Genomic DNA, 13,754 nt, shown 5'->3' on the forward strand with positions numbered 1-13,754 from the left:
TTTGTGAAAATTCATTGAACTATATATTTAAGATTTGCTACTTCATTATTTATCATGCTTTATTTTACCAAAAGTGTTTCAGCACTCATTGTTACACTCATTGCCTGTATTTGTGTACATTGCTGTTGGTTCTATAAAACAGTATATACTTTGCATTCTTTTTGGAAGGCTATTTGACAGTATTTAGCAGGAGCTATACAGATGTCCATTTTTCTGTCCAAATAATTACATTCCTGTAATTTTTTAATCCTGTGAATATAAGTTAAAAGGAAAAAGCTACACACATATATGCTTACTGCTCTTATTTGTAATAGAACATTAGGAGAATTTTAAATATTCACTAGTAAGAGAATGTGTTAATATTCAATAACAAGAGAATGATATTTCAATTTGGTGAACTGATTGACATATATACACTAGTATGTATAAAATGGATAACTAATAAGAACCTGCTGTATAGAAAAAAAATAAAATTCAAAAAAAAATCCATTAAACCATGCAGATCACAAAGCAATATGGAAAAATATTTATGAAATGTCAAAGGAGTATACTGTGTTTACAGTTTTGTTAAAATATATGTGGAAAACTTAAAAATGGAAAGGAACATGGAAAGGAAAACATTCATATTAAGGCAGAGAAAAGGCTAACACATTTTCTTTGAATATTTCAAAAAAATGTTTTGTCAAACAAAAACGTTACAGAATTTGCCACTTTAAAGTGTCAGTAACTAAATTTTTGCACAATAGTAACAAAATTGAATGTTAATTTGGGCTGTTTTTCCTTGATATGAGAGGTATAACCTATATAATTTTTGAAGATTCTCACAACAAATTGCAGTTTTCACTAAACTTCTCAAAATAATTACAGTGAAAGTATTTGAAATAGAAAATATAGGTCTGATGTTTATATAATTTATAACTTTTGGAGTTACAAAGTTGAACAAGGTTAGAAATTTACTTATTTTTCCTAATGTGAGGCAGGTTATCATTGCAGCTGTATTTGCAGTTTATGCATTTAATTTGGTTTTAAGAGAAGAAATCAGATCTCATTATGTGTTCCAAACAGTGTTTCATTGGAATTTTAATAAAAGGCTTTAAAGAGGAGTAAAGAATGTCCAAATGTGCTGACCCAAGACTGAGAAGAATGTGCAGAGCTCAACAGTGTGCGTCCAGGGGAAACGTTGTGGAGCTGGAGTTAGGATAGGGCTGGTTTGAAGGAAGAGTCTAGTTTTACTCTTTATACCCTTGATGGCATTAATTTATTTAATAGTTTTTTTTATATTAGTTGCGTATTCCTGTTAATGTTCTGTGAGCCAAATCCAATTTCAATTCTGTGGTCAATTGAGGTATTTTACGATGAATAATCTGCTATGAAATACAAAATCTATTTTCCTCCCCCTCTCTCCTTTTTGAAAAATAATTTGTCCTGTCTGTTCCAAAAGAATTTGTGGCAAATAAGATAACTCCTACTTTATCTTATGGCCTAGAAGTAAAATTTTTTTTTTCAGACTTTATGGACTGACTTTATTTTTATTTTTTTAATTATTTTTTTTTCTTATTAGTCAACCATTTTACACACATCAGTGTATACATGTCAATCCCAGTCTGCCAGTTCATCACACCACAACCTGCACCCCACTCCGCTTTCCCCACTTGGTGTCCATACGTTTGTTCTCTACTTCCGTGTCTCAATTTCTGCTCTGCAAACCGGTTCATCTGTACCATTTTTCTAGGTTCCACGTACATGCGTTAATATGCGATATTTGTTTTTCTCTTTCTGACTTCACTCTGTATGACAGTCTCTAGATCCATCCATGTCTCTACAAATGACCCAGTTTCCTTTTTCTGGCTGAGTAATATTCCATTGTATATATGTACCACAGCTTCTTTATCCATTCGTCTGTCGATGGGCATTTAGGTTGCTTCCATGACCTGGCTATTGTAAATAATGCTGCAATGAACACTGGGGAGCATGTGTCTTTTTGAATTGTGCTTTTCTCTGGGTATATGCCCAGTAGTGGGATTGCTGGGTCATATGGTAATTCTATTTTTAGTTTTTTAAGGAACCTCCATACTGTTCTCCATAGTGGCTGTATCAATTTACATTCCCACCAGCAGTGCAAGAGGGTTTCCTTTTCTCCACACCCTCTCCAGCATTTGTTTGTAGGTTTTCTGATGATGCCCATTCTAACTGATGTGAGGTGGTGCTTCATTGTAGTTTTGATTTGCATTTCTCTAATAATTAGTGATGTTGAGCAGCTTTTCATGTGCCTCTTGGCCATCTGTATGTCTTCTTTGGAGAAATGTCTATTTAGGTCTTCTGCCCATTTTTGGATTGGGTTGGTTGTTTTTTTTAATATTGAGCTGCATGAGCTGTTTATATATTTTGGAGATTAATCCTTTGTCCATTGATTTGTTTGCAAATATTTTCTCCCAGTCTGAGGGTTGTCTTTTTGTCTGGTTTGTGGTTTCCTTTGCTTTGGAAAAGCTTTTAAGTTTCGTTAGGTCCCATTTGTTTATTTTTGTTCTTATGTCCATTACTCTAGGAGGTGGATCAAAAAAGATCTTGCTGTGATTTATGTCAAAGAGTGTTCTTCCTATGTTTTCTTCTAAGAGTTTTATAATGTCCGGTCTTACATTTAGGTCTCTAATCCATTTTGAGTTTAGTTTTGTGTATGGTGTTGGGGAGTGTTCTAATTTCATTCTTTTACATGTAGCTGTCCAGTTTTCCCAGCACCACTTATTGAAGAGACTGTCTTTTCTCCATTGTATATCCTCGCCTCCTTTGTCATAGATTAGTTGACCATAGGTGTGTGGGTTTATCTCTGGGCTTTCTATCCTGTCCCATTGATCTATATTTCTGTTTTTGTGCCAGTACCATATTGTCTTGAGGTAAAATATTTTTGTGTGTATTAGTTTTGGAGAGATCTCCTTACTTGGGGATTATTTTTATTTTCTATAGAGTTCTTTGATACTTATTGAAATTATTTTGTTTGTGTCTTAAAGCACTTTTTACACATGTATATTGCTATTCTGAATTCATCAGTATATGACTTATGTGTATATGCCATTTAAAGTAAGACTGATAGGAATAAAGTGACTTCATTTTTTATATATATATTATTATATATATATAATACATATAATCCCCTAGAGATTTTGGTTCTTCAGAGTTTTTCTGTTGTGCCCTATACTGTGTGTTGAGGCTACAATTAAGTAGCTCAATTAGTTAGCATTTGTAAAATAAATACTCCAGTGTTATGTTTACCAAAACTCTTTTGAATAAGTCTTCTCTTTCTCTTTTTTAAAAATTCAGGCTCTGTTGGTTCTTCATCAGTTAGATAGCATTGATTTGTGGAATCCTGATGCTCCTGTAGAAACATTTTGGGAAATCAGGTATATGCACTGTTATTTTTCAATTTAAAATTTTATTTTGTATTTTTTGTCTTTGAATATTAACTCTGTAGTACTTAGTTTATTATAAAACTTTATTCATTTATACCTCCAGAGGTTTTATGAGTTTGTATTTTATTTGACTTGAAATTATTAGATTATTTCTTGTTTTAACTGTAAGAACATTGTCACAGCAGTTTAGAAAATAAATTTTTAAAAATTGTGCTAAATTTCATTATCCAAACATAAGTACTGTTATTTGGTATGTTCTCTTCTATTTTGGATTTTTATGTGGTTACAACTGTGTTTTAAATTGATTTTTACAGTTATAAGCTTAGAGTATTAAAATTTTGTAATGTTAATAGTTTATTTCAGTTTTCTAAACTATGATCTTTCATACATTTTCGATAATACCAGTGTTTTTGGTGGATGAATTAATACAGAATATCTGCTTAGAAGGCAAAATATATATATATATTTTATAATTTATTTCCTTGGTTATATAAATTATTACCTTTCAGTGAGCACAGAGGTAACACATTGAGGAAAATGTAAGTGTGTAAGCCTCAGGTTTTGTCATTTTCTTATAGAAGTGGGTACACCAAGTCACTTGGCAGCTGAGTTAAATCCTAGACTCTGAAGCAATGCTTTTTGATAGTAATGTAATGTGAACCACATATGTAATTTAAAATTTTCTAGTTGCCACGTTCAGAAGTAAAAAGAAACAGGTAAAATTAATTTTAATAGTATATTTTTTAACCCAGTATATATACAATATTTTTCAACATGTAATTAATACAAAAGTTATTAATAAGATATTTTACATTCTTTTTTTAATAAAGTCTTCAGAATTTGTTATGTTTCATATTTACAGGACATCTTAATTTAGACGAGCCATATTTCAAGTGCTCAGCAGCCACATGTGGCTGGCTAGTGGCTCTTGTGTTGGACAGTGCAGCTCTAGAGTAGGAATAAGGAAGCTTTTTCTCTAAAGGGCCAGGTAGTCGATATTTTAGGCTTTGTGGGCCAGGTAGTGTCTTTTATAACTATTCAGTTCGGCTGTTGGGACCTGAAAGCAGCCATAGACAATATGTAAATGAATGAGTGGGGTGTGACCGTGTTCCACTAAAACTTTATTTACGAAGGCAAATGATGGACTGGATTTGGCCTGCAGGCAGTCGTTTGCAGACCCCTGCTCTAGAGCGTTAGGTTCACATACAGTCTGTGCTGTGCACCTGGTCTATAATTTTTTCTTGAGTCCTCTGCAAGGATGAGATGCATGGATAAAACACCTGGAAGTTGGGAGAGTAGGGGGCTTAGAAGTACTTGCTTTTTTTTTTTTTTTTTTTAACGTAATCCGTATACTTACATCATTTGATGATCATGCTGTTAACATTTTGATAATCATTTCTCTAAAACAAATCCTGGAAAGGAAAATAAGCTTCTCTAGACTTTGTCCATTATTAGAGAATGCCATTCTTATGGACTGATTTTATCTGCATTATGTTGTTTGTTGACAATGCTGGTAACCGTGAACTTTGTTTCTGCAGCTCACAAATGCTTTTTTACATCTGCAAGAAATTAACTAGCCATCAAATGCTTAGTAGCACAGAAATTCTCAAATGGTTGCGGGAAATTTTGATCTGCAGGAATAAATTTCTTCTTAAAAATAAGGTAAGCAAAGTGATATCTTTCAAAATGGAAGAATATTTGGAATGGTAATGAGGAGACATTAAGGAAGTGTTTATTAGCCAAATTAAGTCCTAATTCAGCTCCTCTCTCCTACAGTCTTCAAGGGAAATTTTGTGCAGAAGACAATGGCTGACAAATCAACTCTTTAAAAATTATTCTGAGCCTTTAGCCTTAAAGCCACAATCCTGATAAAGTCTAGCTGAGTTAATCAGGACTCTGTGGGGCAGTCCTAGGAGGAGTGGGGGCTGCTATAACCAAAGAAGATTGAGTAACAACATAGTCTATCTGTCCTCTCAAGTTCATACATAAGACTTGAATCCTATGGCTAGGCTAGCCCAGAGAATGTTATCTATCTGTATACGTAAAGAAGCTGAAGGGAAGAGATTGAGGGCCCTCAATCTAGGTTTATTTATATTTCTGCGAGAAAGCTTTTACCTCTTGAAAATATCAGGAGTCTTCTTCCTTGGGGTTGAGTGAAAAGTTTTGATCCTGAACTATTGGAGTATGGTGAGAAGGTTTTGGGGGCTAGAGAAGAGCCTTTATTTTTTTTTAACATAAAGTTTCTATAATTAGTCAATTAAAAAGTTCTTCTGTTACAGCATAGTTTTAGGAGTACTTGATTCAGTGAATTTTTATCCATTTCTAGAATGGATAAAATCTATGAGAAATCTTTTTTTTTTTTTTTTTTTTTTTTTTGCGGTACGCGGGCCTCTCACTGTTGTGGCCTCTCCCGTTGCGGAGCGCAGGCTCAGCGGCCATGGCTCACGGGCCCAGCTGCTCCGCGGCATGTGGGATCATCCCAGACCGGGGCGCGAACCCGTGTCCCCTGCATCGGCAGGCGGACTCTCAACCACTGCGCCACCAGGGAAGCCCGAGAAATCTTAAATGTATCAAACGCGTATGCTTTTCAGTGTACCATGCAGCTTGTTAAATTTTCTTTGTTTAGAAATGGGCTAATGGTAAGTTGGATCTATTTATATCTGGCTTATCTTAGTGTGTTAATAGAGTGGAATTTGGCATTATTCCAAAGATAAGGAAAAAGATGTTGCATGTTTCATGCCCTTGCCTATGGTATAATTCTCCAGAGTACAAGCATTAGTAATCCAGTAATGAATCTGTAGTCTTCTGGTCAGTGAAGTCACTCTTATCTGTGGCTTATATACCAGTGTTAATTCTGGTCCAGAGGAACTTAATCTCAAAAGAGTCAACTTCCAGTTATCCTGACCATGGCACAGGATATAAGTCTTTTGGGAGGCAATCTTAGTCGTTTTTAATTGACCGAGAAGTACATTATGTCTTTCATGTGGTAGCTTTATGTTGTTGATGTTTTACTTGTGTCTCTGTTAAACCTAGAAACGTTAATTTACATTTCTAGAATCTGTTGATTCTCATGATTTGAAGAGTGGAAAACTGAGAGGAGTTTCAGAGATATTGAGGAAACATTATTTGTACTATTGGGTTTCTAGTGAATGTTTTTCAATGTGAGGGGAACAGGAGATGGAAGGAGAGGTTTTCCAGGATAGTCTCAAACAGAAAGACAACTTATATTAAATATTTATTTCTCTTGGTTATCAGTACTTTGAAAAGGCTTATTTTTTCTTTCTAGCAGGCAGATAGAAGTTCCTGTCACTTTCTCTTCCTTTATGGAGTAGGATGTGATGTTCCTTCAAGTGGAAATACCAGTCAGGTGTCCATAGATCATGAAGAATTACTACGTACTTGTACTCCTGGAACCTCTCTCCGAAAGGGAAAAGGAAATTCATCCATGGTAAGGAGTTTCTTTTGTAGTTTTCTTGTATCATCATCTGTGCTCTGTATTTTTTTCTGAATGAACTTGGGTAAATTTCAGCTAGGTAATACAGCATAGTGAAGAACTGCTTAGCTTGTAGTTCTGTTACTGCTCTTTGTGGACCCTCAGGCAAATTCCTAACATCTCTGTGATTCAGTTCCTTGACTTTAAAATGGGGATAATAATAATTTCTGCCCCAGAATTGTTGTGAGGATTAAATGAGATTATGTGTAAACAGCACTTGATTTTTTGACACTTATAAGCTTTTTTTTTTTTTAAACATCTTTATTGGGGTATAATTGCTTTACAATGGTGTGTTAGTTTCTGCTTTATAACAAAGTGAATCAGCTATACATATACATATGTTCCCATGTCTTCCCTCTTGCGTCTCCCTCCCTCCCACTCTCCCTATCCCACCCCTCCAGGCTGTCACAAAGCACCGAGCTAATATCCCTGTGCCTTGCGGCTGCTTCCCCCTAGCTATCTACCTTACTACGTTTGTTAGTGTGTATATGTCCATGACTCTCTCTCGCCCTGTCAAAGCTCACCCTTCCCCCTCCCCATATCCTCAAGTGACACTTATAAGCTTTAACTGATAACTATAATTATTATAACTCTCTATCCCATAAGAAAGACCATTCATACCCCAGAAGTTTAAAAGTTCTGTCAACTAAGAAGAGCACAGATTTACTGGGAACAAAAGCATGTTGCTTGATGTTATGCGTAAGTGTTCTCATGACTTCTGTGTCCATAATTCCCTTTAAAAATAAATCATAATACCAGTGAAAATATCAAATTATTAGAGTTTCTTTTTCAGACCAAAGCTTTTTTTTAATCCATAATTTACAATATAATCTTCAGTTGAAGGAAAAAAAACCAACTACTAAGCAGTGTGGTATTTACTCTTGTCTTACCTGCAGAATTTGCATTCATTTTGTAAATGAGGATTTCTGTATTTCGTGTTTTGGGAATATGTTATCCAGAGCCCAATGTATCTTCTACAGTAATGTTTAGTTTTTATTCATGTCCTTAGTTAAGTCAGTTTTGCAGCATGATTATTTTATTTCTTCCCTCAGGGTGGATAGAATTTCACGTTACTTCCTCTTCCTTTGTCGTTTATGATTGACTGAGAAGTGTATTATATTTTTCATTGAGTAGATTTGTGTTGTGCATGTTTTATTTGTGTTCATATTAGACTTAATCTACATTTCTGGGATCTGGAAAGGATACCTATTCTAGTTGAAATTGAACAGATAGTAGTATTATGTTGGTACAAATAATCTGAGTTCTCATTCGGGTGAGATATTTTGAGGTTTGAAAATCCTATCATGGTTAAAGGGGAAAAGCTCTTGTGGGTTAGTGTATGCAGACATATCTGATACACAGCTTGTTGTATTATTGGGTTTTGTAAGTAAAATTACATAAGTTGCAAATACTTGCCTCCCACTCCTGACCCCCAGGATAGTGCAGCAGGGTACAGCGGAACGCCGCCAATATGCCGACAAGCCCAGACCAAACTAGAAGTGGCCCTGTACATGTTTCTGTGGAGCCCTGACACTGAAGCTGTTCTGGTTGCCATGTCCTGTTTTCGTCACCTCTGTGAGGAAGCGGATATCCGGTGTGGGGTGGATGAAGTGTCAGTGCACAACTTCTTGCCCAACTATAACACATTCATGGAGTTTGCCTCTGTCAGCAATATGATGTCAACAGGTAAATCATGGGTAATGTTTTTTTCACTCAGTCTGCCTTGAATCACGTGACGTCTGATTGCTCTAGGAACATAAGGATGTATCTAAGATTACTACTTTGTAAGTTTACAGGGCTAATTCAGATAGCTTACCTGAAATCCTTTTCTGCACAAGGTAAGGTGAAAGTAAATAGTATTTGAAATAAGCTGTTAATTTCTCACTGAGTTTTTAATATGCCATATACATTTGTTTAAAAACTGGCAGTATAAATTGCTTTCAGTTATAGATTATATAATTTACTCTGCCTGAACTGTATGTAGTGAAGTTTTATAAACATTGGCACATGTTATGAGTAAGTTTAGGTGGGAGTAGCTATTTTAGGCTGTGGACATTGTGGAGTCCCAGTTAAGTGCCCCTTTCCTGTGAGGCTGGTAAAAGGAAGTGTTCAGCTTTATCATTTGAAGTATTCCTTCCACTCCTCCTATTCTGCCTTTTGGATTGGACTTGCCAGGTTCTCCGTTGGCAAGCAGGGCTCTAAGTGCAGTAGGTTGATTTGTTGTTGTCTTTGCTTAGGAAGAGCAGCACTTCAGAAAAGAGTGATGGCATTACTACGGCGAATTGAGCATCCCACCGCAGGAAACACTGAGGTATGCCCTTGGCAACAGAAACATCCCTCTCAGGCCCCCACCCTCAATTTTAGAAGCCTGGTGTTATGCATATGTGACCAGGAATAGCTTTTGAAGCAAGTCTAAAATATGTGCATATTACAAGTAGGATATTATAATACGCACCAGGTTTGAGACCTGCCTATTACTGATTGATTTTTAGCTCTAGGTTTAAAGTTGCTTTCAAGTGGTAATTGCCTTCATTTCAGGCTTGGGAAGATACACATGCAAAGTGGGAACAAGCTACAAAACTAATCCTCAACTACCCAAAAGCCAAAATGGAAGATGGCCAGGTGAGTTTGTGAAGTTGATTTTGTCTATTGATTGATCTCCTAAACATACGTACTTTACTTCGTCTTTTGTGAGTGACCTCTTAGTATAATAAGTATGTAGATGTCTTCAGACTGATATTTAGTTGTGGTTCATCTAAACCTGCACTAATATGGTAGCCACTAGTCAAATTAAAGTTTGATTTAAAATTAAAAGCAATTAAAATTCAGTTTCTCTGTCATACAATAGCCACATGTGGAAGTTGACTACTCTATTGGACAGCATAGATATTAAATGTCTCCATCATTGCAGAAATATTGGACAGCTCTGAGCTAGAGATGATTTATGGTAGGACCATTTCTTTCCCCTCTTTTCTTTCTCTTTCTCCGTCAGAGTATTTCACAGAATTTTCAGGAAAGGAGCAACAAAGGTAGAGAAAAATAAATTAAAATTGAAACAATACATTTTACTATCTTATTAGGTATTCTAATTAAGGGATCTGGTGGCCAGAAGACTGAACCATAGGTTAAATGAAGTTTTAAAATGTGGGCATTTCATTCATCAACTGTTACCATGTTACCCTGGACATTTACAATTGATATTTCTGTATGTTTGATTTGTAATGGCCATATTGTTCTCATTATTAGGTGTTTTAGAAAAACTCATTAGTCTCCCATTGTTTTTTTCTTGTCATGCTTTTTAGAACAAGAAAAAAAGTTATGTTTTTGTGAAGCAAAAATCTGTACCTAATATCATTATTGGGAGAGGGACACGTGGCTTTAAAATGAAAGCTTTTTTTTTTTTGGTAGCTGTTTTGTTGAGATACAATTCACATACCATAAAATTCACCTGTTTAAAATGTGTGATTCAGTGGTTTTTAGTATATGCAGAGTTGTGCAGTCACCACCACAATTTAATAAAAACCCACACCCATTAGCTTTCATTCCCTAACGTTCCCCCGCACCTCTGCCGCCAGCCCTCAGCCCTAGGCAACCACTAAGCTACTTTCTGTGTGAGTAGACTTGCCAATTCTGGACATTTCATATAAATGGAATCATGCAACATGTGGTCTTTAGTGACTGGTTTCTTTCACTTGGCATAATGTTTGCAAGGTTCATTCATGTAAATCAAAGCTTTTTAAAAGAAATTTGATATCCTGTGTTGATTATATTAGTCTATGATAAAAATATTTTAGTGGCTCTTTAAAAATGTATATGATAATCTTAAGTTTGGGTTTTTTTACTTAAAAAAATTCTTTTTGCATCTTTGCATAGTTTTTTTAAATTGAAGTATACATTCAAAAATATGTGTAAATCAAAGTGACAGTGCAAAATATTAGGAGGTGAACATACCTGTGCAACCAGCACCCACATCAAGAAAGAAATCATTACCAGCATCCCAGAAGCTTTCATTGTGCCCCTTCCAGTCACTGATGACCGAGAGTAACCATTGTCCTGATTGAACGCAATCATTTTCTTGTTGTTAAACTTATATAAACAGAGCAATAGAAGTATACCCTAGTATCTGGCTTCTTTCACTTAACATAATGTTTGTGAGATTCAGCCACACTATTTCGTGCAGTTGTAGTTTATTATTATTGCAATATATTATTTTGTTTAACAGTCCTCAATTTTTCTTTTCTGTTCCTTTTTGGCATTGGATAGTTATACACCGACTAGTTACTTTGAATAGTGCTGCTCTGAACATTCTTGAACGTGTCTTTTGCTGACCTTATAGGTGTATTTCTGTAAGGCCCACACTTAACAGTGGAATTGCTGGGTCACAGGGTATGCAGATGCACATATGGGGAATATAAATGGATATAATCACGTTGAAAAACTGTTTGACAGTTTCACAAAAACTTGTAAAAGATAACTAACATTTTAAAGTGAACAGGCATAATATCTGTGGAAATGACCACATATCATCCAGCCATGGAAAGCATTCCTTTTAAAGAGTATATACAAAATGAGACAATTGATCCACTAACAGGGGTCTATTATTAGTGGTTTCTTATACCTGCACGAACAAGCAATTTTTCTTTTGGGATTGTTCAAATTATAACCCTTTAAAGACCAGAAGTAGGAAATAAAATATTGTACATACTTTTTCTAATTCAACTAGATAAATATTTTGAAGCACTTAAATATTCAATAAAATTAGACATTTATATCAGGCCTGGGCAGAGCTACTCTGAAAATATATGATATGATATGATGTAATATAATATATTCAGTTAATAACTGAATTCTCTATGTCAGAGAATGGGACAACATTATCAAAACAGTATAAGACAAGGGAAACCTGAAATTGTACCAGTGGAACAGAACTGAAAATCAAGAAACTTGTGGTAATCATTTGAGCCCCGAAGAAGTATATAAATATATAGCAGAATTCAAACTAGACAAGAAACACCAATCTAATTCTTTATGCACTATAAAAGTCAAGACACAAAAGATTCCCCAGATGAAAGGACAGTGTCATAATCAAAATGTTTATATTTCAGCTTCAGTTTAACGTCACGTCACTTATTTAGCTTCTTTTATATTTACTGTGACACAGTTTAAGAACATTTAACTGTAATTTGAAACCAGAGTAATCACCACTATGTTCCCAGAGTCAAGAAGAGAATAAGTATTACTATTACTCCTTTGTTTCTGTTGGAGATGATCTAATCAAGAAAAGTGCCGAAAAGTACTGATAAAAGCAAGACGATAAAATATTGGGTTGGCCAAAAAGTTCGGTGGGTTTTAAGGACATTTTTCATTTTCACCAAGAACTTTATTGAACAACATATTCATTAACCGAACGAACTTTTTGACCACCCCAATATGAACCCTGTAAGGGAAGTCTTTAAACCTAATATGAAAACCACAATTACTAAAAAATAGGTTGATAATGGTACGTTAAATGCTATGAATTCACCACACCTAGTTGATAAGAATACGCAAAATGAACTTTGACTACTGCATAAAAAATTTTTTAATTCCTATTTACCTGTTGTTTCCTATTTTCGAGGCAACCTTCAATAAATCTCATTCAGATCTATCTGTAAACCAACATACTAAGGAACGGAGAAGTTTCTCTGCTTCATTTATTAATCCTTCAGAAAGATTAACTGTATCATCATCTTGGACTGTATCCCACAACAAGGTGTTTCCTTTCTTGCAAACAATATCCAAATTAATGTCTGTCACGGAATTACTGTTGAATTGATGTTTATGAATTATAGGTTCTTGATTAAGATGTTCATGGTAAATAGATGCTACATTGGCAAGATGTTGTTAGAGATGAGATGGTAGCTCTGCCTGTGAAATGAATCTGAACTAGCTCCTCTTCACACCCAGATTCTTCACTATCAAAATCAGCCATGTTTTTCTCTGATTTTGCGCTGACCTGGGAGCTGCGGCAACGGACATCATCTGTACTTAGCTTATCCTCAGCCGTGTGCCCATCATGGTAGTGATGATGATGTGGTGGTGGTGGTAGTGATGCTGAATTTAGCGATGCTAAATTGCCGACAAGCAAATAATTCATTTCCAATCGTCTCCCAAGGAAGTCCCCAGTGCGTGTAATACTGCAAGATTCCTGAGATGCTTCTGCTATATGAGCAGCATTCATTTCCTCTGAAATATGTTCTGGGTCTTCAGCGTGTGAACAGGCATCCAGCATTTGTATTTGATTATCTACTGATGGCATCGGCTCAGGGTTAGAAAACAGGTCCTTTCCTGTTCCATTGCTTGCTGATGGGCCTTGGGAATCCTCTAAGCAAATGCCTGCTTGACTTTCTAACTTTCTGTTCCAAAGATCCGTACCACAACTACTTTTACGAGGATTATGACCATGATCTGCATCTTCTTGAAGGGCTTCAAATCTGCAGTGTCTTCTGACTGTCCCTCGTTACCAGAGCACTCAGCTGACTGGCTTGCATTAGTAGAATTCACCTCATTGCTAGATCCATTACTGTTGCTTCCAGGACCACTGCTTCCATCTTCACCACTGTTGGCAGTTTTGTCAGAACTTCATTGCTTGGATTTCTTTGTGTCTGAAAGTTGCTATTGCATCTGTTTCGTTCTATGTGTAAGTTGCTCATCCATTTCAATATCACTGCCTCCATTCTGATGAGTTTCACTGTTACTGCTGCTTTGAGGACTAACTGCAGGTGACGAAGGTGATGGAGCTGGTCTTCTGAGCTCTTCTTCCTCTTTCTTATTTTCAATGGGAAGATTAATAAAGATGCCAAATAACTGTTTAGGTA

At 35.6% G+C, this 13,754-nt stretch overlaps 1 protein-coding gene across 9 annotated transcripts in view; it reads left to right on the top strand.

The window, feature by feature from the left end:
- NF1 (neurofibromin 1) overlaps nt 1-13,754 on the top strand; it is a 255,886-nt gene that overhangs the window by 114,743 nt on the left and 127,389 nt on the right. For all 9 annotated transcript variants that reach the window (XM_089900778.1, XM_089900773.1, XM_089900775.1 and 6 more), the window contains exons 15-20: nt 3,316-3,395; nt 4,943-5,066; nt 6,691-6,852; nt 8,334-8,583; nt 9,135-9,208; nt 9,436-9,519. In XM_089900778.1, the coding sequence (XP_089756904.1) occupies nt 3,316-3,395; nt 4,943-5,066; nt 6,691-6,852; nt 8,334-8,583; nt 9,135-9,208; nt 9,436-9,519 (774 nt within the window). The remainder of the gene's footprint in view (nt 1-3,315; nt 3,396-4,942; nt 5,067-6,690; nt 6,853-8,333; nt 8,584-9,134; nt 9,209-9,435; nt 9,520-13,754) is intronic.

This window comes from Delphinapterus leucas, chromosome 19 (genome assembly GCF_059928025.1).
Source record: "Delphinapterus leucas isolate spDelLeu-1000000601 "Yukka" chromosome 19, BTC_Dleu_Yukka2, whole genome shotgun sequence".
Lineage (NCBI taxonomy): Eukaryota > Metazoa > Chordata > Mammalia > Artiodactyla > Monodontidae > Delphinapterus > Delphinapterus leucas.